Genomic DNA, 27,007 nt, shown 5'->3' with positions numbered 1-27,007 from the left:
TGCTCTGCCGCTCCAGTACTCACTCTGTATTATTCACGCACATTTAATGGTCTACTTAGCATGCCTGATCCTCATGTACAAGCATTTTCATGTTTTACAGCTGATTTTTCAGGATGTGAGCACAGGCAGTGGAGTCAGCACCAGACCATAATTAAAGACAGCATGAAACAACATGTTCCTTCCACCTGAAGCACAGATTTATTGTGTATATAGGAAACATTATGCTGCCTCGTGGTATGTAATAATGCTAAGATAAGACAGCAGATGTGGGTGGGCATTCGGTTGTGATGAATGTTGCTCACTGTACATGTGTGGGCTGGTTGTAACAATAGACATATTTCAAAGCCACAGTGACTAAAATCCACGTTCTGTTCACGAGCTAGTTGAGGCCGTCATGAGATTTTCAGTATCTGTATATTAAGGGTCGAACGAATATTTCTTTTAACTTGTAACGCGGAAAAAAATAGCTGACTAGTCACCTTTCACATAATTAATGCAAAAACTGTTTAAGGACCGAGCTATTTTAGGTTGTTTTACTTGTGCAGCCAAGAAAACGTCAAGCTGCACTTAAAATAACAGCCATACACAGGCTACAAATTACATTTCCAGCTTCAGCCATCCATTTTCTGTACCGCTTATCCTACGTAGGTTCACGGGGAGCTTGGAGCCTATCCCAGGGGAGTCAGGGTTCAAGGCGGGGGACACCCTGGACCCGTCACAGGGCACAATCGCGCACACGTTCACACACTACGGACAATTTAGGGAGAACATGCAAACTCCACGCACGCAGGGAGGAGGCGGGAATCGAACCCCCAACCCTGGAGGCGTGATGCTAACGTGCTAACCGGTAATCCACTATGCCCCATATTACCAGCTTCATTGCTGGTAAAAAAAATCCATGCAATAAATGAATAAAGCAATAAATCTGTGTGTCACAGTGCGTTATTTAATGACGTACCAATTCTTAAAATGCAATCGTGTAGACAAGCTAGCACCTCAGCTGAAAACGTTCCTTCTGAAACTGTCAGCGCACAGCACAGAAGCTACTTACAGCTTAATCATGAATGGAGGATGCAATGTGTACAGCAGCACCTGAGAGGTTTTTCCACCATGTCCAACTCCTGCCAGAAGTAGTATCCTAAAACGAGTCTGGTTCGGTTTCCTCACACCCTGGAGGTGTGAGGCGAACGTGCTAAGCACTAAGCCACCGTGCGCCCGTGTATAGTTCTTAAATGGATCAAATGAAGTTCAGCCAAGGCATGTCATGTCTAGATTCAATCCTTAAACGTATTCACTTATTTTTTGCATTCCTGTGTCAGGAAGGATTGCACCATATTTGACCTATTATAAAATGACCCCAAGTGTACAGTGTATATACTATATAGCATAAACATTTAAATACAGTTATATTGGATGCTCAAAAAGACTCATCAATGGTGCGACATGTCTAAGGTGTATAAGTAATGTGTATATAAGTATATTTTACATACATGGTATGTGCTAAGCGTGTAACCTACGAACGATCAGATTCGAACTGTACAGACAAGACGGGACGCCAGAGGAAAATACCGATCGTGTACTTCATCCCGAAGTGTTTAATTCCTATAACAGAGTAATCTGGAAATGTATTACTCATCCTGCCTTTCCCTCATTTAAGACAGCATTTACTAGCCTTGCACAAATGGGGAATTATGATTGGATGAGAGAATTTTACGATGCCAGTGAGAAGAAAGTTAAAGCAGACAGCATTTCAACTTTATATTTTGTTTCATATGTTTAAGCACTGTTTTGCAGTTGTATATATTCAGTGATGTAAATTATAAAGCATTTTTGCAAGAACAACAACAACAACAACAACAACAAAAGAACCTTAGAATTCCAAGGTCTTAAGTTTCTATTTACTGTCTTCTTTCTGCCCTGAATTTGGCCCTGATCATTGTGTGCACCTGTACGTCCTCTGTCCCCCACCTGCGTCTTGTTTTGTCTCATTACTCACGGTGTTTACATCCCACTTGTTTGTCTGTGCACACTTCAAAGTCGTGCATGCTTAATTGCTGACATTCTAAGCCATATTTTCTGCCTTTCAAAAGTGTTAGTGTTCCAGTTTCTCTGACCCTTCGCCTCGTCAGTTTCGAGTTCTGGTCGGTTTTTGGTCTGCGGGTTCGCTTGTTCTTTTGGCCTTTCATCTCCCGAGCGTTTTCTTTCCGTGGCTCTAGCGTTCAGGTTTTGAAAAAAATAAGTCAGGATATCTTTCATGAGTGAAGTTTGTATGATCTGACCTTTGTGTTTTGTCTACAAATCAAAGAAGAGCCCAAATAAAAAGGCTAAACAAATACGTCCAAATGCTCCTGGGTCCAGTTGGTTAGAAACTGACTCTTCATTAGTGCCAAGTGACTTGTTAGAACTGTAGTGCATACAGCCCTAAATTCCATAAGGAAGACGAAGAAAAAACAAAAACGTTCAATTTTACAGAGTATGAGAAAGTCTGAGGTCATTGACAACTTGACAGTTGGAGGTAAAAATAAACCAAGTAACCATAGACACCAGCCAACTCCATTTTCCTTTTTTGTGAAGAATGCTGCACGCAGTGTCTAAGCTGTCACCAAGACCTGGACTGATTTCAGATTGCTGGAAGATGGCCACACAATAAGCCGACTTATGTCTGGTTGGGTTAAAAACAGCCGATTAGGTTTCAGGTGCATGCATCGTTGTTGGTGGTGAAGGAACGTCGCTGTCAGACTGCAGCTTCAGGCACTGCTTTTTCCCCCCCCCCGTCTTCTTCTTCTCTCTATTTTTTTCTCCCCAGCACCGCCACCAGCCAAGGCTCATGTTTGCAGAGCAAGATAACAATAAAAGCATACACAAAGAGTGTCGCCACAAAGCCTTGCTGTTCACCGCCCTGTTTATTCATTCCAGACAAAGTCATCGGTGCGAGACAGGATCAGCATGCCAACTGATACGCTTAAGAGGCTTCCGATTGTCACTTACCACCACTAACAGAACTTCAAGCCTGGATAGCACTGTTCCCGATAACACACAAACACCTTTCTTCTCTTTATCTGGTAGATTAAAGCCATCAGGGACTCTCTTCACGCTGAAAAGATCCCTCACTCACATCTGCTTAAGCCATGTTTATGAAGACTAAGAGAAGAAAGAATTCTCAGTCGTCACCGTATCGTAGCAGGTTGATAAATTTTAACGACAAAATGATGTACCTCATTTGTCTATATGATGATAATGTGCCAGGGGTCGTTAACTGGTAGAACACAGTCCAGACTGACTGGAGAAAAAAACAACCATAAAGAGCTGATTAACATACGAAAGAAGAAACCCTTGTCCTTTTTTTTTTTTTTTTGTTGCTTAAAACATGAACCATCTCGGCTCCTCTTGTAGCTTGGTAGCTCATCATGAAAGGAAAGCCTTTTCCCAGGCTTTCGCAGATACCTTATTTTATTTCATGTACTCTCTGATCAGCGACACGGCTTGTTTGAAACAAAGCTATCGATGAAAACGCAATGTTTAAACATGATTGCGCAGAGTAGGCGTTTATGCTTCACTTCATGTTCAAAACAGATTTAATCTGTTCCAAGGCATGGCATGGCTCCGTAGCATTAGTCGAACGCGCTAACATGCAGTGTAGGTGGGAAAAAAAAAATAATAATAATGTAACCACTTTAAATTGATGCGTCTTAATTATAGCCATGAATTAATCACTGATGGTTACGTCAGGGGTGTCATTATTCACGTTAGGTCATGAGTCACTTTATACTTTGTCCAACGCAAAGTGGGCCAGAGCAAAAGAAAAATCAGTTTCGTATAGAGCAAGAACATATAGATGTCTCTATAATGTTGGCTCTATAATGGCTCTTTTGGAAGAAGACGGTTATTACAATATCAACTTTTTAGCTAGCTACTGAATAATACTAATCAATGGCACATTTAATCAGTAGCTGATCTGATGGCCTTCAGTGGAATAACAGACTAGCTCTGTTATAAAAAAATAAAAAATAAAAATCAATTCAATTATGGTCCACAAGACACTTTTAATCTAAAACTCTAAAGATGTATGATTGACAGTCCTGGTTTAAGCATTAAAAGTCACCTGTTGTCACCATGCACTCATGCTAGTTGCTCATCTGGATCCTTGTAAGTGAACCTTCACATATTATACTTGAAAATCCCTGTGAAACACCATCCCTCATTATAGCCATTTACCCAGTTAGGCAAATAAAACCGTTCACAACAAGAATGAAAATTACAAGTGCGAAGGTATGAGTGTCATGGTTTGCAGTAAATGGCTTTTATTTATTTTTTTCCTCCTGCTGTTGTTGCTTTAACTTTATTCAGAGAACGGTTTCTGAATCAGCAGATCTTTCTGAAAAGAAGCAGGATTTCCCAGTCGTTCCCTCAGATCTTCTGTTAATAAGTAGCGAATGAGAAAAACTACTCAATGAACATGAAAGAATTTAGATAAAAGGTAAACGCGGCTCAATTCCACTATGACTGAACGTGGTACAGGGACATTTGTTACAACCATGGCAACGTTCTTCACATCTATCCACAAATCAATTTCCACAGTTTCCACATGTATTCGGTCGAAGGTTTCAAAACAGCGAGCCACCAGGCAAACACTGTATCTGTACGAGACGTGGACACATTTTTCATTCCACAGGGCAGTTGTGGCTTAGCAGTTAAGGCTCTGGGTTATTGATCGGAAGGTCGGGGGTTCAAGCCCCAGCACTGCCAGGCTGTCACTGTTGGGCCCTTGAGCAAGGCCCTTAACCCTCTGTGCTCCAGGGGGCGCTGTATCATGGCTGACCCTGCGCTCTGACCCCAGCTTCCTGACATGCTGGGGTATACGAAGAAAACAATTTCACTATGCTCTACTGTATATGTGACCAATAAAGACTCATCATTCCAATCAACTGCAGTGTTGGACATAAAACTTTTTGGGACGCCTGCTGTCATCTGGTGCCATCATGCCACTCATGTTTTACATTACATCACTGATATTGCATTTCACAGTGAGTAGTTATTAGTCTGATTAGCCACATGAATTCAGCATGAATTTTCATGTATCATTATCTAGCTGGAACGTTATCTAATTGGAAACGTCTGATGTTTACTTTGAAACAAGTGACTTAATGACTGTTGTGACTACCACTTGCCAATCTTTACCAATTACTGCTTGTTAGTAGCATCTCGGAGCTTCTCAGACAGCATGACTAACGATCAACTGGGTCTACTAGAGACTTCTTTTTCTAATAGCTACAGCTTGACCGTCGATTTTTAATCCACGTTTGAACAGATTCCACCCTTATCGGTGCCTGCACGAATGTACTTGCAGACAGCTGACCTAGTGCATCACGAAAAAACCTTGGAAAAGGACCAACAGCAGTTCTAAACTCCTTATAATCATCTTTGCTAAAAAAAAAAAAAGAAGCTTTTAGTCTTAGGAAAAGCTGACATTCCAGCCACTTGATCTCTCACCAAATGGCTCATATGAAGGTTTTTCCTTTCATACAACTGCAACCAGTGTGGAGATTTTCCAGAAAGAATTACATGGCAGCAATGACTGATCAACAGGCGGGATCTCTATTCAGGACAACAGCTGCAACTGTGGAAATTCTTTAGAGATTACCATGAACGATCGTGTCGGACGTTAAGCGGATTAAGTTACAACAGATGAACATACCGCTAAGAGTAAGAGTAGCATGTGATGTGTACTGGTAAGGTTATGGTCAGATGCTCATTTATTGAATATAAGACATGTATGGGAGTAATAAGCGAGACAGATTCAACAGGCTCAGTGTGCAAACAAATTGTTTGTTACCTCCATCACAGTTCATCTCCTCTCAATGGGGTGTCGCTGATTCTCATTTAGAAGGGAGGATGGATGAGTTATTCTGGATTACTATTCAAGGTGTGATGGGAGTTGTTTGTACATCATTATTGTACCATTCGAATCTTATAATCATGCTTATGCTTCTAAGTCTGCTCAGAGCTTCTGCACTTGTGACCTTCAGCTAGCGGATGGTCGCACATGGAAACGCTTCGGAATAACAGTAGGTAGAAGAGCAATGATATGCAGTGGCATCCAGAACTGAAGGGTTCTCTCTAGTCTGGTTTCTTCCCTCTGTCATTTCAGAGAGTTTTTACTTGCCACTGTTGCCTCTGGCTTGCTCATTAGGGATCTAAATCAACATCTGGATTTCTGTCAAGCTGCTTCCTGACAATTTTGTGTTGTACAAGTACATCTGAAATGATTTTAATTAACTTGTATTCTACAGCAGGCTGGACACCATGCATTGGTTTACCTTACTCAGGCATTCAAACTTCATTTGCCACTTCAAAACCTATTTTTACTTTCCCTCCGGCTGCGTAAGATGTAACCGTTCCAATTATCTGTAAAATGAGGAATTTGCAGTTGGTGCTGGACCTTTTGCACCCAGTATGCACACTCTAGACTAAAAAAGTTAGGCGGACTAGAAAGGAGGGAAGGGGAAGGGATGTGAGAAGAGGGGAGGGCAGCCAAAGCCCGGAGGTGTTGCTGAACAAAAGAGGCACCATGAGGGTGATACGATAAAGAACACCCCCCTAACTACGCCTGCAGATTTACGATAGGGGAATGCTAAGAGGAAGCACGCACACCCACACGGTCCTGCCTAGTTAAATAAATATTTCCGCCACCATTTTTATCCAATTCTACCTGCAATCACAAGTTAAATAGATTGCTGGCCTTCATTCCTGTCCTTCAGTGAGGGAAACGAACTGTACATGTTCCAAGCAATAACAATGGACCACCACCACTATGGAAGCACACATTTTTGGCAGCTCATATTAAATGCCAACTGGTTTCCAATGCCCTCTACGTTTAGCAGAGATCCAACAACAACAAAAAAAAATCTGACACGAAGCTAGATTAATTTTTAAAGGATCACACAAGCTGACTGCCGCTCAGTCAAACGTCATCATCACAGTGTTTTAGAATAACTGTCGCTACACTATTGGCAAAATCATCCATTCACCCTACCCTCAGGTGTGCCTCTTCTATTCTTTGCTTTTACGCTTCATGAATTATAGGTGGAAAATCGTTTCAAGGTTTGAAGCAGCGTTCAATAAATTCCATGAATTTAAATGAAACATTCAGTGTAACCTCTCCTTCATATTCCTGAGCCGTACTCGAACAAAGCCTCCATCATCATCTTGAATGCAGTGCAGGCTGAGGGTAATTAGACAGTGACACAATTTTTGTTGATTTGCCTCTGTACATTGGATTTGAAGTGAAACTCATTGGATTCATTTCACACTGGATTTGAAATGAAACAATGACAAATAGGTTACAGGGAAGAATGTCAGCTTTAATTTGCAAGTATGCCCATGTCGAATAAGTGAGGCTTATTCAGAAGGAATTACAGACATTTTAATGCACTGTCCCATGTTTTAGAGGACTAAGAGTGATTGGACAAATGAACTTGCAGAGGCCGGGGCTCTTAGAGGGGTTTTTTTTTTTTCTTACCACCAGGCTTGTCCTTCATAAATGTTAATGCTCAGTAGGCTACTGGTTTGGCGACAGACTTGGCTGGAGAACCACATTCCACATATATCCCTGAATATCTCCATAGTTGCATTTGTAAGTTGTCCCATTGAATGGTGAATCATGTACCACAGAGTTTAAGAGTTTGATCCGAACATGCTCCTGTGCACTTAAGAATTTGTCATGGTTTCCCTTTTTCTTCCTAAGGTGATCCGTCAGTGGTTTGTCGCCGGACTGTGTTCACCCGTTTCCTGTTTGAACATTTTAACCTCATGTATAACCCTTTGCATTAGCCAAGTTTTAACATGCATTTTCCCTATGTTCTCCAGAGCCCAATCCTTTCAACCCATGGAATCACCTACGCCATGTACGCCACTCTTTAGGCCAGCCTGCCCAATCCATGACTCTGGCCAAAGACTGCGCTGAAGCCTTTCTTGCTTTCACAGAGGAAGCCACTGTTACACGTTCTGCCATCATGCTGCCTCCTGCCATTGCAGAGAACCCTCTCACACCACCTCCTGCTGTCACCAAGGGAGCAGTCTTTCTACCTCCTGCTCTTACAAGGACATTCTGCCACCCATCTGTGGGGAGGAGCTCGAGTTGCCCAGCTCTGAGGCAAGTATGCATTTAACTTCTATTTGTTGGTGTCGGTGTCTCATATTCTGATCCTCTCTTCTCTGATTTCTGTGTTTTACCGATACACCCTTGTCTGTTAGTTTCATTTACAATTATGGCTATTTCTACGATAACCAAGTCTGCCTGGATTTGGACTCTCATTAATAGACAGTGGTTTCTGGATCTACCCTAATAAAGCAAACACTTGAGTTTACAACTTGCCTTCCTGCCTTTACTCACCGCACATTATAGAATTCATACTATTTTCATTAACTCCTTCATCTTCATTAAGTGTCCTGGTCAGGGTTGCATTGGATTCATACAATGGGCAAAGGAACACTGGGCACAAGGCAGGAACAGACCCTGGATGGGATGCCAGTCTATTGCAGGGATTCATAGCATCCGCTTGAAGTAATATGAAATAGATTTGGACCTCAATTCCACATGGACGTTCTCGCTGTGGTTGCTGGGACTACGGTTGCTGCGATGGCCTTGGGGCTGCGATTACCACGTGCAGTTTTACACTCAGGTCTCCTTTAGTGAACAGTGGACTAGTTCAACAAACAGACTTCATGTAAAAACCATAACGAACTTTCTTTTACTTTCACACTATCCGTCGTTACCCAGATGAGGACGGGTTCCCTTCTGAGTCTGGTTCCTCTCAAGATTTCTTCCTCGTATCATCTCAGGGAGTTTTTCCTCACCACCGTCACCACCGTCTCGCCCAATAGGGATAAATTCACACACTTAAAATCTCTATCCTGTGTTTATATGTTTCTGTAAAGCTGCTTTGAGACAATCTATTGTAAAAAGAGCTATACAAATACAATTTAATTGAACTGTTGCTGGCAAAAGTTTTGGTAGCAACCGCATGTCTTTATGCTGTTATTCCACAGCTTTGCTAGGAGTCCTGATTCTGGAAACAGAGATAACAGCTATCAGTCATGCCTGTTTATGTCAAATTCTTATTTTTATTTAATGAAGGCTATGGAGAATTTCAAAATGTCATTAAATTACTCAAAACATTCAGAAAAAAACAAAAAAAAAACTCCATACATGAAGCAGCATGCTACCCAGTCATAAGGATCTTACCATTTTTAGACCATTTTGTAACAAATCATACGACCAAGAAAAAAAAAATAATCAAAGTTTTATCTCTTGGGAGGAATTATTCATCATTATTCATACGAAATCAAAATTCAGCTGTATTTGTTCAGATTTGCAGAGTTCTCATCATGTTGAACTGATCTGCAGTAAACAGTTCAATCAATGCAACACATAAATAAACGCTACAATAATGTCCCGGGATTAGAGAGTCAGGAATGATGATACAGGAATATACAGCTGGCTAATAAAGTGGACAGCCAACTGTGCAATTATTTATCGTCCCCCATCATATCATAGCAGATCCCAATATCAACCAATAGAGATGTAAACAGTCTCAAATTAAAGCTGACAGTCATCACATATAACATGATGACGCACAGAACCACCAAGAAATGACCTCGACCATCACCTTAAATCTATTGGTATCTACAAAATGTACTAGTAAGGGTCGGGGAAAATTTGGAAATCATTATAATCAGCATGACCCTTATACGAGAACACCCTGTACTGTTTGCTGTGAGATACTGAGGCTGGCAAATAAGCAGGGTACAACTGAGATTATGGAACAAAACAGGACAAACAGCATTTTTCACGATCTTATTATGTCTTGATCTGTTTGGCTTCCACAGAATACGGATAATAATGTCACGTGTGTTCCTAACCGGACGGATCACTACACACCTTTCCCATTTTGATACTGATGGTATTAAGAGTGAATCTGAAACCATCAATCAATTTCAGATCAATTTCACACTCAATATATGGTTCATTTCCACACTCGACATCATTTCCTTCTTCATTCACCTGAGCTGAACGCTGGACCTGATTTACAATGACTGTCGATTTTTGTAGAATGAGGTGTGAAATCACAAAATGATCACCCCTATTCCTTAGGGGTGTATTTAAATTGCATTTAAACTACATAATAAGCATTAAGCAGTGCTATTTTCTTTAAACGCAGACTTCATACCAAAGTTATTATTAGAGCGTAGGAATGCGCCAAAACTTCACCCAGTACAGGTTTGATAAACCATTGGAAAGCCCGAAATCACTGTCAATATACAGAGCATGTGTTATAGTTTAATATTTTTTATGTTAGTCATTCATTTTCTGTTTCGCTTCCTGTTGAAAGAACAGATTGGTCAATAATAGTGTTTTTCTACCATTACATTTGTTAAATTTAAGATATATTCAATGCTGTCCAATTTCAAAAGCAAATAAATTCTTTTTTTTTCCCCCACAATGAAAGTAGCAGAAAGCGTGAAGCTTTAGACGGCTCGAGAGATGTTGCAAGTGACTGGACTATGAATATATATACATATATATATATATATTTTTATATTTATTCTGTGTGCTGTCACAATTAATGTGTGCATAATTTAGGATGGTAAATCAAGGTCATGAATTGCACAGAATGCAGGAAATGCTATCATGAATTAATGTGATGTGAGGGGAGGAAATAAAAAAAAAAAAACACGTCCATGGTTCAAAGGATAAGCTGACCAAGCAATCTGTTACAACTACAACTCAATAATATTTTATAAAATCAAATCAAATAAAAACAGGTTCCTTAAGATAAGCAATTAAGAAACAGTCTCCTCCAATGTCATATGTTGACCATTTTTAGAATTTACAGACATTTTAATTAACTGTATCATGTTTATGTTTAATATTAATATTGAATATTTCCCTAATATTGACAGTACATAGTTGTTGTTGTTGTTGTTGTTGTTATTAAATACATATTTCAGCATGACATGTTGTGGTTAGATCAAACAGTCAGAGAGTGCTGCTGGACTTAGCACTGCTCCTCATTCAAGCTGATATCATGCATGAAAAACAAGATCAGAATCATGTGCAACTACACACGCCTCTGTTTTAGGTAAAGTCTGCCTCACTTGCATCTCCCGTGTGCCTGACTGAGTAGTGCTTAAGTCCGTATATATGTCTGCGGTCTGAATGGGCACAATTTCAATATTAACTCCTTAGCGCTTGGAATATGACCCTATGAGAACAGATCTAACGGTTTCCCTGGAAACAGCTTTGAAACTAAAGATGACTGAGCTCCTTACCATCATCAGAGTCAGGCAGGATGGTGATCCTGGTGGTGGGGAACTCCCGGCCCAAACGACCCCCCATGGGCATGCTGAGGCTGACATTAAAGCTTTCCTCGGGCTCGTACAACGAGTCGTCGATGACCACCACACGGCATGCCTTCTCGATTTCGTCTCGGTCGAAGCGCAGAACGCTGACGTGTTCTTCTGGACGCGAGATATAATCCGAATAGGACAGTACTGTAGCGGGGACAGTACCAGTGGCTGTGCCTGCAAGGTATGGCAAGTACAGACTTGGGTAAAAGAATGATGGGAATCGTCATTTTATAGTTTACTTCTGGAGACCTAATGACCCTCAGGACAAGGCATGGGAACAGATTCACAGGATAAGTCAAGATGTCTGATTATTATCTTGAAAATGATATAATAAATGCGAAGTTTACAGTTATTAATAGCCATCCTCCACAACCGTAATGAAAATACTAGCAAGCCTTAACTAATCAAGCCAAACCATTTTGGTCAAACTAAGTTGCCTTTTAAGGACATGGGGCAGAACGAGAGTGAAGATATAAAGAAGCTTTGCATTGATATTGATCAGCAAATGATATTCCGTATCATGGTTATAATTGAAATGATAGGATTATTACTATAACAAGTCCGAGAAACGCTTTAAAAAAAATACATTTTTAGACTAGACCTGTACGTAGAATACAGAAAACCTGAGACGATTAAGCCAACAGATGATGGAAGGATGGACTACGGTTGAAAATGAAGCAAAACTGCCATGTGGTTGAAAAACCATCTGGACATTTGAGGTAAAAATCAGCAATTAAGATCAGGAATGTTTCCTATAAATAAACATGTAGAGAGAATAAGCAATGTTAACAGTCAGAGCTGTGCGACGTTTCCTGCGTACCTTGCTGTGTAAAACAGACGACCATCAGTTCTTGACTCACGTCTCCGGACCGGCGGACAGGAATCAGAAACTCTCCGACGTCTTCTTCGATCGAGTATGTTGCTGAAGGGATGAACACTGTGGACTCTAAAGAGAGTAAAAATCACAACGTTACAGCCCACAGCTAGCTCAAACAAGTTTAGATCCATCGCTTTGTGAATACAATAGAACAGAATGATTCTGTAGTACTTAATGTTTAATAGAACTCTAAGAATACTTAACTTTCTTCAAGTGTAAGATGTTAAAACTTGCGAACATGCTCCAGTGTGCAGTGGATCATGGGAGAGGAATCAATATCCTCCTAGAGGTACAAGGCTATGCAATAAACTCTAGTGGCCAGAAAATACCTCAAATCAGATGGTAATCATTTTCAGCGCTTTCCTTTAGGCGGTTGGGAACTGAACAGAGATGGAGAAGATAAGGTCGAAAGGAAGATTTTCGAGGCTTCTCTCGCATTGCATGAACCAGAGCCAGTGTGAATGTCAGAGTATTTTTATGCTAATGTGGCCTCGGCTCGCTGTTTTTGCGTGTGTTTGTAACCTTTACTTCAACTACACACTTGTAGCGTAAATATTTTCAGCTTCCCTCAGACTTGTGACCTTCAAAAACACTGAAACGGGCGTATAGACCTGAATATACAATGTCTAAGTGTAGATTTCTAGGATTAGGCTTAAAAAACAAAAACAACCAACTTTTTTTTTTTATTTGATAAATGGAAGTAAATAAAAACATGGGTCATCATTTCAGAAAAGGAAATCATTTTGATATAGAAGTCATGTATGGTAGCATAAAATTGTGTTCCACAGTTTGTTTGTTTGTGTCTTTCTATCTAAATTAACCAAGCATACAAAACGTCTTTAAAATCCATGAAACTTAATTGGTTCCTAGTGGTTTATTTATTTATTTTTTTTATATATAATGTAATAACACATGTGCATTAATAGCTCAGATTTCCCAGTATGTATTCCACCACATTAATTCCCATAAAAATTTTTACACAATGCCTTTAAATTGTTAAAAATTATAATCACAACAAACTGTAACACACCGATGTTTAGGACGGATAATATCTAATACACCAGATAAAATCACAAAATAAATTGAAATATGGCAGGAGATTTTTATAATCAAGGTATCTTTTATTATTATTATTATTATTATTATTATTATTATAATATTATTCGATCAAGGGCCTACATTTTGAAGGGCAAGTGTACTAGAAGAAAATGCATTATTTTGATAAACTGAAGGCTAAGCGCAACCCACTTCAGTTGGTTTAAACCATTTCAAATATACAGAATCGGTTTACAGTTTACTTAATAATTAATTTAATATCTGCACTGCAGTTAATGTAAGCGTTTCCGTGAATGTAAAATTACAATCAGAAGATTCGCTGATCCACCTTTAATTCCACCATTTCCCTCTACCCTTTGTTCGTTATTTTTCCCTATTCCACCCCCTAATCGGATCTTTTTCAAAAAGAACAGAATCAGCAGAAACACTATTCTCTCTATACGAGATGAAAACCACTTCCTTATCATCTCAATTAATCAGACTTAAAAATGCTGATTTCCCCGAAGACATCACTGACTACCATGACTGCAGTTGAGCCGCTTTGAGATTCCGCTGATATGTTAAACCATCTACTGAACAAGAACAACTGTGCAGAGAATGTGTGGCAGACGTTTTCTAATATGTTTTACAAGTAAATTTATAGCCACTTTTAGCAGCAATAACTGCAACCACATGCTTCTGATAACTGGAGATCAGTCTTTCATTTACTTCTAGGACTAGGACTTACTCCTGTGCTTTGGATCATTGTCTTGCTGCATAATCCAGTTGCACTTGAGTTACAACTTACAGACTGAAGACCGGATATTCTCCTTTAGGATTTTCTGGTAGAGAGCAGAATTCATGTTTCCCGCAATTATTGCAAGTTACCCAGGCCCTGAAACAGCAAAGCATCCCCACACTATCACTCTGCCTCCACCATGCTTGACTGTAGGTATGATGTTCTTTTTGTGGAATTCGGTGTTTGGTTTACGCCAGATGTAACGGGACTCCTGTCTTCCAAACAGTTCCACTTTCTACTCATCAGTCCACAGGACATTCTCCCAAAAGGTTTGAGGATCATCACGGTGTGTTTTGGCAAAATTCAGACGAGCCGTAATGTTCTTCTGGGTCAGCAGTGGTTTTCACCTCGCCACTCTTCCATGGAGGACATTTTTACCCGGTATCTTTCTGATAGTGGAGACATGAACAGTGACCTTTATTGATGCAAGAGAGGCCTGTAGTTCCTTTGATGTTGTCCTTGGCACTTTTCTGACTTCCTGGATGAGTCGTCGCTGTGCTCTTGAATGAGTTTTTGAAGGTCGGCCACTTCTTGTAAGGTTCACTACTGTGACGAGTTTTTCCGTTTGGAGATAATGGCTCTCGCTGTGGTTCTTTGGCGTCCCAGAGCCTTTGAAATAGCTTTGTAACCCTTGTCAATCACCTTCTTCCTCATCATTTCTGGAATTTCTTTCGACTTTGGCATAATGTGTTACTGGGTAAGACCTTTTGGGTCTGGGTAACCAAGTTCTATTTAAGTGTTGATTTGATTGAACAGGGTTTGAAGTAATCAGGCCTGGTTGCATCTAGTACAGCTGAACCACATTACGAATGCAGTTTCATACATTTGGGGAATTAGTAAATACGGGGCAAATACATTTTCACACAGGCCCAGTTGGTATTGGATAATTTGTTTGTTCAATTAATAACCATCATTTAGAAGCTGTATTTTGTGTTTACTCAGGTTACCTTTGTTTTAATTTCTGAAACAATGTAGTATAAGATGTACACAAAACCAGAAGAAATCAGGATGGGGCAAATACCTTTTCACAACACTGTACCAAGCACGCTTCAATATGTAGTAATGAAAAACACCCTTTAGTGTTCCTCAAGAAGCAGCACCTTTTAGACTTTTCTTCATTGGATCATTGGAGCATTAAATAAATCATCAAGTATCTGATTCATTTTATTCAAAACTGAGCTTTTTTGATGCTCCATTTGCCTAATGCCTGCCATATCCATATCGCATAGAGCTGTTACACTGAATGGATGTTATGGAGAGTTTAACATATGATTGAAACACAGTGAAATGTTAAGGTCAAAGAAAGTCATCACCCCATTTAGGAAGCTTTGTTTTACTGTCCGAGAATGGTCCTTTTCTAAGTCCTTGTTTGTTTTTCATATTAAAGTTAATATGATATATTAAAGACTAAAGGTATTACCTGAATAATAAGGGTCTGTAAAGGCTATTTTTGAGGATATATTATTCAGTGACGAACATTGTTCAGACCCAGACAAAATCTCATTATAAGATGCTGATGAGGTTTTACAAAATGTCAACGTATCTACACAAGGAAAGGCTAAATATAATCACAGGCTCAGGTATTCTGTCAGACATGGTTATAAGTTGGAGATAATTATCTATATCAGTGGCAACACAAAGTAGACAAATTTGAAATAGTTTGGCAACTCACCATCTTCAGGGTCGATTATCTGAACTGTAGCTGTCTGGGGGAACTCGAGCGCCCCCATCACAGGCTCAGACAGAACAATCTGGAAGGTTTCGGACTGCTCGTACAGGTGGTCACCGAGGATCCGTACCTTCCAGGTGGCGGTGGCCTGGCCTGGGTTGAACTGGACCTGTTTCTGGGCTTTGCCACGAAAATCTTTGTCTTTCTCGGCTGTGCCATCTTTGGTTCCAATACCTTTATAGTGGAAAAGGGTGATGTAGTGGGTGCGAATGGGAACCAATACTTGATAACAGATAAAGGGTCATTTTAGTACATAGTGCAAAGAAAAAGTGACGTTTCGTAACCAGTTAAATTTTACCAAAAATTACCAATGTTTTGGCAACACTACCCTATTTTTTGTCTTGGTAAACATCAGCCGTGAGGAAAAACATCTGTTATAAAATATTGTTGCATCAAAGGAGGCACTCTGTCGTCCATTAGACAGTGGAAGTTAATCAAAATGATCTCTGAAGGCTACTGCTGAGCTTGTTGCCAAACCACTACTACCCAAAATGAGATGGGCTGTATTTGAATGCGACTGTCCACTGGGGTTTGGTGGACATGGATGACTGACAAAGGCTTCATCGTGCCAGCTGGATCATGGCAGGGGTGCCAAGCTTTCTCTGACAGCTGGCAGGACCGTGCACAGCATGGGCACTGTGGTAATTAAACCAGTTGCCTAGCCTACAGCAATGGTCAATGCAAAAACAGAAGCAAACTTCAACTAGAAAGTATAATAAATGAACAGCAAAGATATGCCAGATATGGGTCTTTCTGTTGGAGACTAGTTCAGAAGGACAGAACATGAGCAGAAATGAGGGTTACTAGACAGACATGAAATTTAGGAGGCTTACTGAAACACTGTTGCACATATGAAGAAGAAGAAGAAAAAAAAAGGAGAACCTATACTTTGAAGGAAAGCAAAAAAAATGCTTTGATATGTAAAAACAGACACAGGAGAGAGGATGAGTCCTGCCTCTATCTGCCCACACACGTGCCTGGATAAAACTAAATTAGCCCAACAGGGCCAGAAAAAACATCAGTCTTCTGTTTGAAGAGGAAAAGGAAATGACTGCTTTCAAATTATATCTTCTCCACAGCAGTAGAACAGCAGGAGAACTTCAGAGAGCCAAGCAGCAGGTCAATGAAGGTTAGGAATAAACACTCCTGGTCTCCATTCAGAGTGGAGGAGAGAATGATCAGCAGGTAAATCTAACCTCAGTAGAATAAGTGGAGGTCTACCTGCAGAGGTGCAGAAGATTCAGGCCTGCTTCAGGAACCGGTTGTTATTTTCTCACAGCTGCATGCGTAGATTCGGCTCTGCATGACCACCCTAACTGAAATTTAATAGCGTACTTGCTCAGACTTTATAAAGAGCCTTGGTTTTTATTTGATCGGCTCATACTTCCGAGGTTAAGACCTTTAATCTCAAAACTCTTTCAACGTCGACTGAATAAACATTCCCACTACTAGCATGACTCATTATTCTAAAATTCAGTAAGGATAAGTCCCTTTTTCATCCCTGCACTGGAGAGTTTAAAAGACCTGAAGGTCTAGTATCCCTGCACACTTTTGATTAGCATTGAAATATTCGGCACTCTACCCTGACTAAACCCACTGGTGGTTTTGGATGGTTAGCGATTTTTGCTTTCTAAACAGGGACAGTGGTAGCTCTGGGCTACTGACCAGAAGATCCTGAGTACTGTCAAGCTGCCACTAGTGGGTCCTTCATCCTGTCTGCTATAAGAGTGATGCATCATGGCAGACCCTGTACTCGGACTCCGGCTTTCCTAACAAGCAAAGAAAGGAATTTCACCGAACTCGTCCTGTCTCTTCGACAAAGCTGGTCAGCTATACTACGTCACTCTCTAGTTCTGTTGGTTCTACATTCAACCTTGAAGCATTTCTGCAGATCTACACACCCTTAAATGTGCTAATGGTGCTTCTGGAGTCTCTGAATTTCCTATAGATCCAAACCAGCACAAATAAGAAATTTGAGCAGTGGCATCACCAGCAAGAGTTTGACAGGTCAAAGCTGACAAGCATAAGCTGCACTCTAAATCCTGTAAGAGATCCCTAATGAGGAAAGTTGTTTTTATTCTGTGATCCTCAAGTAAGGCATTCTTTTCCAGAGGGAATCAGAGTGTTCAGTTCCTGTTCCTTTCACCCAGACTTTCACTTGCTCTGCCAGAGAACCTTGGGTCATTAGCATCGCCTACCCAGGGGACACACTGCTTAGCACTCCTTTTCATTTACGGTTTAACTTTCTGCTCTTTATTATAGACTCTGTAAGAGAACTCCAGCTTCAGAAAGGAGAAAAAAAAAACAAAAAACAGTTGTCCGTGCCTTTTAACGGGGGGTATTAAATCTTGTGCAATCCCTGCTGAAGCCAGATGGTAGAAAATGTCCTATACTCTCTGGTTTTCACTAAAAGAAGTCACTGAATGCATCTACGTACACACTTTTCATAGGAAACAGCCCATATACTACACTAAGTGTCGCTATTACTATAATTAGGACGGAATGGGAGAAATTACTCAGTAATGAGGCTATTTTTTGCCAACCTAGCAGCTGGCATCTTTTTTTTTGTTTGTTTAAAGTCAATATTTCGTTTTTGTTAACAGTGCTTGGCAATTTAAATCACACATCTACATTTTAGAAAAAGGGAACGGGGAAAGGGGATAACTAATGGCTAAATCCTGCACTCTGTCCCCAATAAAAAAACAAAACAAAGACTATTCAATCTTAGAAAATAAGTTCAGTATAAAGCCCAACATTTCTTTGGCTTATCATTTTTGCAAGAACCCCTTAAGGGTTCTATAAGTCTGCCGATCATACTCTAGAAGGTTCTAGTAAAGCCCCATTAGGACGCTAACCCTGAGAAACCAGACTGACCAATCGTGTCTTAAAGAGCTTAGGAACTGGAGAAGCACATAACATATGGCATTTCATGAGTTTCAAGTCTTCAATCTTTTGATAACAAGGCATTACGCTTTTTCCAGAAAATGGAAAACGATAAGGTGAGCACTATGGACTGACCTCCTAGGGGGACTCTCAAAGGTTTCAAATAGGAATGGTTTATAAAGCTTAAAATTGTAACCCTTAAAAAAAAAAAAAGAAGAAGAAGAAGAAGAAAAAAAAAGAACCCATCGTGTACGGCAACATTCTCCATGAAGGCCATATGTATAAAGATCCACGAATACGTTCAGAACATGTTATAATGTATGCCGGTTATAAACACGTAATAATAATTCATGTTACAATTTATGGAACTACCATCAAAGTTGCGCTTTTATAGAAAATTAATGATATTAATATGATCAGTCCTGTGGTATAAGATTCATAATGCGTATTCATAAATAATATAAAGAGTGAGATATATAATGCCTTATGGATGCAATATAGCGTGATATTAATGTGTTCATAGTTCATTAACTAAGCTAACAACGGTTAGAACCGTGATCATGGAGTTGACTTACTGACAAACGAAGTCTCGCCGAGGTAACCCCTCCGTCTCAAGACCACTTCCAAGAACTTGGCCTCCTCATCCACCGTGTAATACTCCTTCTCCAGAGAGATCCAAGCCCAGGTCAGCCTGAACTGCTGGTTCTTCAGCTTGTTCCCTCCTGCGCACAACCACAATCATACTTGATTTCATGCTGAGTATATTCTCGTTACACTAATCAGGAATTGACACTTCTCGCCTACAAAAAAGCTCCTCAGGGTGTGTTGCAATTAGAGTAAAGGCCTGTGATGAATCAGTCATTACAGGAGCTGACAACCAGCAGGAAAAAAAAATGGCATTTTTGGGTAATGCTATGCTTATAATCTCACACGCGCTTCTGATAAAATGTTCTCTGGCAAAGTCGAGCATCTAATATTAGGCATTTAGCTACATTCTTGGTGATGGCCCAAAAGGCGCTTAATGTTTCAGATAAGTTTATGATGGATGGACTTGTTCTTTGAAGTACGGCATCAAATGTAATCCACTTTAAAACAAGTTACTACAGCTGTCTTCTTATGTTGATTTGGGCACTTAATTTGGTCCAGCACTGACTGTGTGTCATCACTCAGCGCTAATACAGCAGACCAATACTGCAATACTGGTGACTCTCAGGTCTATCTGCTACTTTTTCAATGAAAATGAAAGAAGAAAAAGGTTTGTGTGCTTCTAATCTGCATTTCTGTATTTTATCGATTTGTTTTGATGTTCAGTGTCTGAAAAGTTTCACTGCCAGTTCCTATCTGCATATATACATGGATAAACAATGACATCAAAACACACCCACAGACACACCCACACACCTTAAGTACTATTCAGACAGACAGTGGGATCCAAAAGTCTAAAACCACTTTGAAAATCTGCAATTTTTTTTTGTTTTACATTTAAAACTGGGGGGCTAAGGTGGCTCACACCTCCAGGGTCGGGGGTTCGATTCGCACCGTGGGCCTGTGTGTGCGGAGTCTGCATGTTCTCCCCGTGCTGCGGGGGTTTCCTCCGGGTACTCCGGTTTCCTCCCCCAGTCCAAAGACATGCATGGTAGGCTGATTGGCGTGTCTAAAGTGTCCGTAGTGTATGAATGGGTGTGTGAGTGTGTATGTGATTGTGCCCTGCGATGGACTGGCACCTTGTCCAGGGTGTACCCCGCCTTGTGCCCCATGCTCCCTGGGATAGGCTCCAGGTTCCCCGTGACCCTGAAAAGGATAAAGCGGTGTAGAAGATGGATGGATGGATGGATGGTTGGATGGATTTAAAACTGGAAACTAATTAAAATAAATTTCAAAAAAGGCAAATTAGAAGCACTCTCTAGAGTGGTATCAGACTTTAGGACCCCACTGTACGTCTGTTCTGTAATGCTGCCAGAGCACGATGCATAAATCACAGATATAACAGCGTCTTCTCGATATACACGCCACGATCCCAAACTAAAATTCCTCGTGCAAAACATACACCTCATTTTAATCTCGACTGATTGCTCTGACCTTTATTACAAACTCTCGTTGCAGAGCGCGTCACTCCACAAGTTGCTCTTGATCGTGTAGTCATGTGACCTGTTCATCACGCAGGAACCTCTGGAAGCCTTGTGAATGTTGCGTATAGGTTAGAGTTCTGCATTATAAACTCAAAGCTTAGTTTGGTTTGGTGTTTGGTTTTAGCGAGAGACAAAACCGAAAGAAAAGATCGAGCGCTTCCGGAAGTATCTATATACTGAAGAGATTCCCACAGGATATAACGGAAGCTTCACCGACATGTCGATATGAATGGGATGGTATATTACCTGGGGTTATTTCTACTGCTCATTTTACAGAAGGAAAAACACAGCATGCACATGAAATCTGCACAAAAAAGAAATAATTAAATAAAAAATAAAAAGAGACCAACATGATTGACTAAAATCTACAAGGATACTTCGGTAATAATTCCATTACCGCATGTTAAAACTAATCCAGTCCGAATAGGGGTTTAGTCACTGAACAAGTCCACTCATGAATGAAGGGAGGAATGATCCACTTGATTGACCTGGTCAGTTTGAGGGAAGAGAGATACCGAGGAGAAAAGGAACAGAGATTGGCAGGCACTAAACAAGAACCTCTTCTGGATTCACTGTTCCAGGCTATCAGTGGACCGTGGACTACGAGTTTGGCAGCGCTACACAGGCACTAACCTCCCAGCATCCACCCATGTCCTCCCCTCGGTTGTCATGCTCGGTAAACCGGTCACGTCTCACTATGCCCATTTCCCTTTCATGAAAAGGGCGAGGCACAGACGTTCGCCCTGCTGTGTCTGGGTGTTTTAATGCTTGTGTCTGTGTGTGTGCACGCGCATAAATACTGGCTGATAGCACCTGTTCGTGGCTGTTTTATGTGGTCAGATTGACTCCCTACTGGGGATTCATTTTTGAAAGAGCTGTTCACGACACATGGGCTGTGTGTTTACAAATGTCTGTGGCGCGGGGACAGAAAAGCCAGGTTTAAAATCATGCAATGAAAATAAAACCAAAACGTGCGTCATGAGCGAAATGCGACGTTAAGTACGACATTTCAGAATCAACTCAAACGGATGACCTGCTCGACAAATCCATGACTGAGGCGATCAAACCCGAGCTTGTATGAGAACGGATCACGTGAAAGATGAGATAAAAGAGCTCTCTAATGCACCCCCACGCTCAGAAAACAGAAATACACCGTGACACCTAAAAGGTTCGGGATAAGCGGGGAACTACCTGACTTACCTTCAAAGTCTGCTGTTTGTAGAATAATTGCTTTTGTCAACAGGCTTTTGATGAAAGAGAATTCGAGATTCGCAGAATACAATGATTTTTCCACTGTTACATGGGTTGCTGCCAGAAATGCAAAATGTAGAAGAAATTAGCTTCAAAAGCAGTTGTGTGGCACTCTGGGAAATTCTGCCGTATGTCATAGTGCCGGAAATCTGCCACACAGCCAAAAAGTACAAATAAATCAGGTTTTAACCAATTCATTTGTATTAGCCTGTAACATATTTTGACCTCCACGTTAAGAAACCATAACTACATTTCACCAAAATGACATCTAAACATTATCAAATTGACTTTCCAACCTTGCCTAGGCCATGCTCCTGTGCAAGGAGGCAGTTTAAAGTGGTGTGAAGTATAATCTTTGGTCAGGAGTAGAGATTGCTGGTCTTAGAATGTATTGCTGTGAACAAAGATGGCTGATGACGAAGTTCTGGCGGTGTCAGAAAATTTAGCTTAATCTCTTAGAGTGCAGCCGTGACACTCGTCTAAAATCTACCGATAGAAGGGCGGCATATGATTACACAAAACTCACGGGACCGCTTCAAACATGGTAGTGGAGATGGCAAAAAGCAAGCAAAACATATTGGACTAAAAGGAAGAACAGTTTGTTGTATTGCGGCAGCAGATAAGACCAGACCACCTACTTCCACTGCTCCATGGTCCAGTTCGGATACTCACGTGCACATCGTATGTGCTCGGTGGTGGACGGGGGTCAGTATGGGCACTCTGACCAGTCCGTGGCTACACAGCAAGCTGTGATACGCAGAATTGTGTGTTCCGACACCTTTCTATAACGAACGTTTTCAGCAGTTTGTGCTACAGTAGCTGTTCTGTGGGATCAGACCAGCCGGCTAGCCTTCGCTCCCCACGTCCATCCTTGAGCCTCGGGCACACATGACCATGTCACAGGTTCACCGGTTGTACCAACTTTTCCTAGGTACTAACCACGCCATACTCACAAGACCTGCCATTTTGCAGACGCTCTGAACCGGTCGTCTAGCCATCACAATCTGGCCCTTGTCAGAGTCGCTCAGATCCTTACACTTGCCCATTTTTCCTGCTTCCAACACGTCAACTTCGAGAACTGACTGTTCGTTTGCTGCCTAATAAACATATCCCCTATTGACATGTGCCACTTCAACAAGACAACTAATGTTTATTTACTTCACCTGTCGGTGCTTTTAATATTATGGTTGATCTTTGTAAATCCTACAAACATCCTACAAACGACTATTCCTTGAGATATCTCAGACAGGCTATTTAAAACGTATTTGGCTTGGAAAACTATACGGTGGAGCAATTCGCTCAGATAATAAACCAGTGATGTAGACCAATGCTCTGAGCAACATTACCAGTGATTACTTTCAGACTAACTAAACACTACATGAAGTAGTTCCACATGGATAAGTTCATGCTTCATGTAGTGTTCAGTCAAGCTCGGATGAATCAAGATGAATTTATTTATTTAAAAGCACACACTTGTACTCATATACCTGCCAGATTGGTACAAGTTTGTGCTTTTGTTCTTGTCTGAGCTGTAAATCAGGACAGCCACCTCAGCAGACAGGGCCAAGATAATCTCCTTATAAAGGCAACTCCTCGGCCGTAGATGTGCCATCCGGTGCTCGGACTGGATAAACTCATGCTGGCTATCTGTGAGGGGACATTTATAGGTGTGTCTCGTCCATATAATCTAAACACTGATTGGAGAGCAGGGTGAAATGTATACATAAGCCTTGAAGGTGGACCGCATGGCCTTCCTCCGCGATATCAGCTCTTACAATGCTTTATATTCGTTTTACATGCATCGTTCTATACATCTACATAACAAAGGACGGGCTCAGTTATCGATTCTCTTTACATAGAGATTCCTCAGAGAGGAATAGCTGCAAAGGATAAGAGCTACACATGGCGTTATCTTTAATGCATTATTTAACATGAACAAATCATGAAATTCAAATATTAAAACGCTGTTACTACAGAGCTGTTGAATTTTTAAAAAAATCTGATTCATCAGGAGGAGTTGATCGATTTTTTAGAACATCCGCCCGCTCTAACAACAGTTCCAGCTGTAATTCAGATCACAGGTTCATATGAAAGTCCTCGTTACTGTTGTACGTTATCGTTTCTATAGTAGCGACGAGTTCACAGGGACGTGTACGCTGGACGCTGCGCAAAAAGCCTAATAATAACCGCATTAAAAAAAAGATGTTAAATGCATGACGTTCTTTAATAAAATGTAACAAAAAAAAAACTCATCGTTAATAAATTTCTGTGCAATAAGGAGAATAAAATACTTCTGGACATGCTGTTACAGGAAAATAAACACCTGGATGACTCCGCTCCGCATCACACCACGTCGCACCCGGCTATTGATTATTTTCTTTGAACAGCACACTAAGTGTTTTATTCCTTACTTGGATCACATTTATTATTTATTTTTATTTTTCACCTGCGCAGGAATTGCAAGGGGAGATTAGTAATTAGGTAAGTGGTGCAAAAAACATCATGTTCCCTGATGTAATACTTACATACAGTGAACAAACCGACTCAAGAAACTCTGCATAAATGCTTTAGGCATAAAGTTCTCAGGTTCCCAGGTTGCTTCTCAAGTTTCTTAACGCAGTAGGTGCAGAATCTCAGACACACTTCAAAGGGAATTTGAGTTAATATATAACGCAGGTTTAATTTTCTGAGCAAGGCTTTGGGGTTAACGTCGGTCTCTTCTAGCCTTTTTTTCCCCCTAACCGTAAAATCGAACCGAAATACAAATAAACTCATAATTCCTGTTCTTTTTTTTTTTTTTCTCGACAGATCAGTGATAAAAATGACTTTCCAATTAATTGCTATAAAAAGTCCTACTCAATTCAGTAACAGCTCAGATGCCTAGCAGTTGTCAGTCACTTTTTTCTTTTGCCAGTCCTTTAAACCTGTCACAGGCTGACAGCAGCGTGCGCAGGCACTGAATAACTTCACAGCTCCTGTAATCCGACACTTATTTCAAGCTCCACTGAAATAGAATAATAGGAAAGTAATATACAAGAACATGACCTCTTTTATACATGTTGCACTAATGTGGCTGGGTAGATAATATCACCATGCATCATGAAATTAATAATAACAATCCAGCTACAAAATCTTGTATTTGAACACTGAAATTAAACTGTTTTGTGAACCGCACATCAGCACTGATTTCACAGTCCTTCAGAGTGGTGACGAGTCTACTCCGGTTCCGGACTGCTGATAACCAGAGCATGGGCTTGTGATGGTTTGTTGAGTTATGAATAGAAGCAGTGCCAATTCATTGCCTCGTCTCTTCGCTAAGACTAAAGCTGCCCATATTTGGTGATGAGGGTCCTCCATACCCGCTAGTCTCAGACAGACAGACATACAGACAGACACACTGGTGCTTCTTGCCAACATCTGGCCTGGGAGGTATCAATGTTGACAATGGAGGTATAGTCAATGCAAGCTATTCTGACTGTTGAGCACTAAAGTCTTTGTCCTTAAAGAAACTTTAAAAAAAAAAAAAATGTAATGTATTGTAAATGTAATGTAATATGTTTGCATTGAAATACTTGTCCCATGCGCTTTGTGGTTTCAGTGCTAAGTCGATGGCCGTATTTTTGCAATTCTGTAAATCCTGGGAGAAATTAGCGGCCGTCTAATACTTTGACGTCACACGGGGACACACTTCTTATTAGCGCAGTTAAAGTGGCGTTTAAAATATGAAAAATGAAACAATCACAAATAAATAAACAAACAAACGAAAAAAGGTCAGGTTTCGGCACTAGCTCTTAAAGGAGACCTATTTTAAGCTTTTTTACAGGATGTAATAAAGTCTCGGGTGTCCCCAGAATGTGTCCGTGATGTTTCAGCTCAAACTACGCCACAGATCATTTATTATACCATGCTGTTTTTGGTGTCTCTTTAAATGCAAATGATCTGCTGCTCCCCGCCCCTTTTCCGGAAGAGAACAGCTCGTGCTTTGGATACTACATTAGCCGTGGAATCCGCTAACAAGCTCGTTCACAACGCAGTCTGGTGTAAAATGGTTCAAGGTATTCACGTCCTTCAAAAATAAAACTTCTCCACTGTGTCTTCAGTGGCTCTGATGCCAGGAGTACATGACGACTCTAATGTTCATTCTTTACAGCCAATAACAAAATGCTTATAGGTATTCGAATGCCCAGTTAACTATTTAATGCGCCAATACCTGTACACTAAAATGACTATTTGTTTGTTTCCTACGCTACAGGTCTTAACGAAATACGTCCATACGCGTACAGTGTGCTGCCACATCTGGCAGTATTTTGACACAGAGAGAAATATGAAGCTTGGAGGTCAAAACAGCAATGCTGCATGTGCAGAACATTACAAATACAACATGACGCTCTCACACGGAGCATTTCTTTCTTTCTTTTCACTCACTGGTATAAAAATATAACGTGCAAATGTGTGTACGGACAGATTGTGATCCCAGCTGCAGTGCATTTTCAAAAAGTTGATTAATCCGGTGAGAGTCACAGTTAGAACTTTCAGGAAGGTCGAATCTAAACCGGCGTCCGAGCGCAAGCCGATACTGCCGAGTGCAGGGCTACAGGCTGAAATATTAAGCTGTCGTTCAGTGAAGCTTTGCTTTGTGTTTAATATTTGTATTCATAATTTTTCTATGTTATGTCTGTCAATCTATAAGCACATGCGTCAGCACTGCCAGGAAAAAAAAAAACAAAAAACCCCGTTTAATTGCAGTGGGAAAAATGGTACACGATTACGCACGATAAGAAATGATTAAACGGATATCCATTCATTAGCTCTTAGAAATATCCAGATATTAAAAATGGGCAAAAAGCAAAATCACTATTCCAAATATCAGACGCTTGCTTATGTCAGTACGTTGA

At 40.7% G+C, this 27,007-nt stretch overlaps 1 protein-coding gene across 1 annotated transcript in view; it reads right to left on the bottom strand.

The window, feature by feature from the left end:
* Window positions 1-27,007, bottom strand: part of frem2b (FRAS1 related extracellular matrix 2b) — a 103,151-nt gene that overhangs the window by 38,327 nt on the left and 37,817 nt on the right. The window contains exons 3-6 of the mRNA XM_053647422.1: window positions 19,308-19,454; window positions 15,793-16,023; window positions 12,230-12,355; window positions 11,332-11,583 (exon numbers count right to left, since the gene is read on the bottom strand). Coding sequence (XP_053503397.1) covers window positions 11,332-11,583; window positions 12,230-12,355; window positions 15,793-16,023; window positions 19,308-19,454 — 756 coding nt within the window. The remainder of the gene's footprint in view (window positions 1-11,331; window positions 11,584-12,229; window positions 12,356-15,792; window positions 16,024-19,307; window positions 19,455-27,007) is intronic.

Source organism: Ictalurus furcatus, chromosome 17 (assembly GCF_023375685.1).
Source record: "Ictalurus furcatus strain D&B chromosome 17, Billie_1.0, whole genome shotgun sequence".
Lineage (NCBI taxonomy): Eukaryota > Metazoa > Chordata > Actinopteri > Siluriformes > Ictaluridae > Ictalurus > Ictalurus furcatus.
Note: the sequence above shows the minus strand (reverse complement) of the source record. Positions and strands in the feature narration are given on the sequence as shown.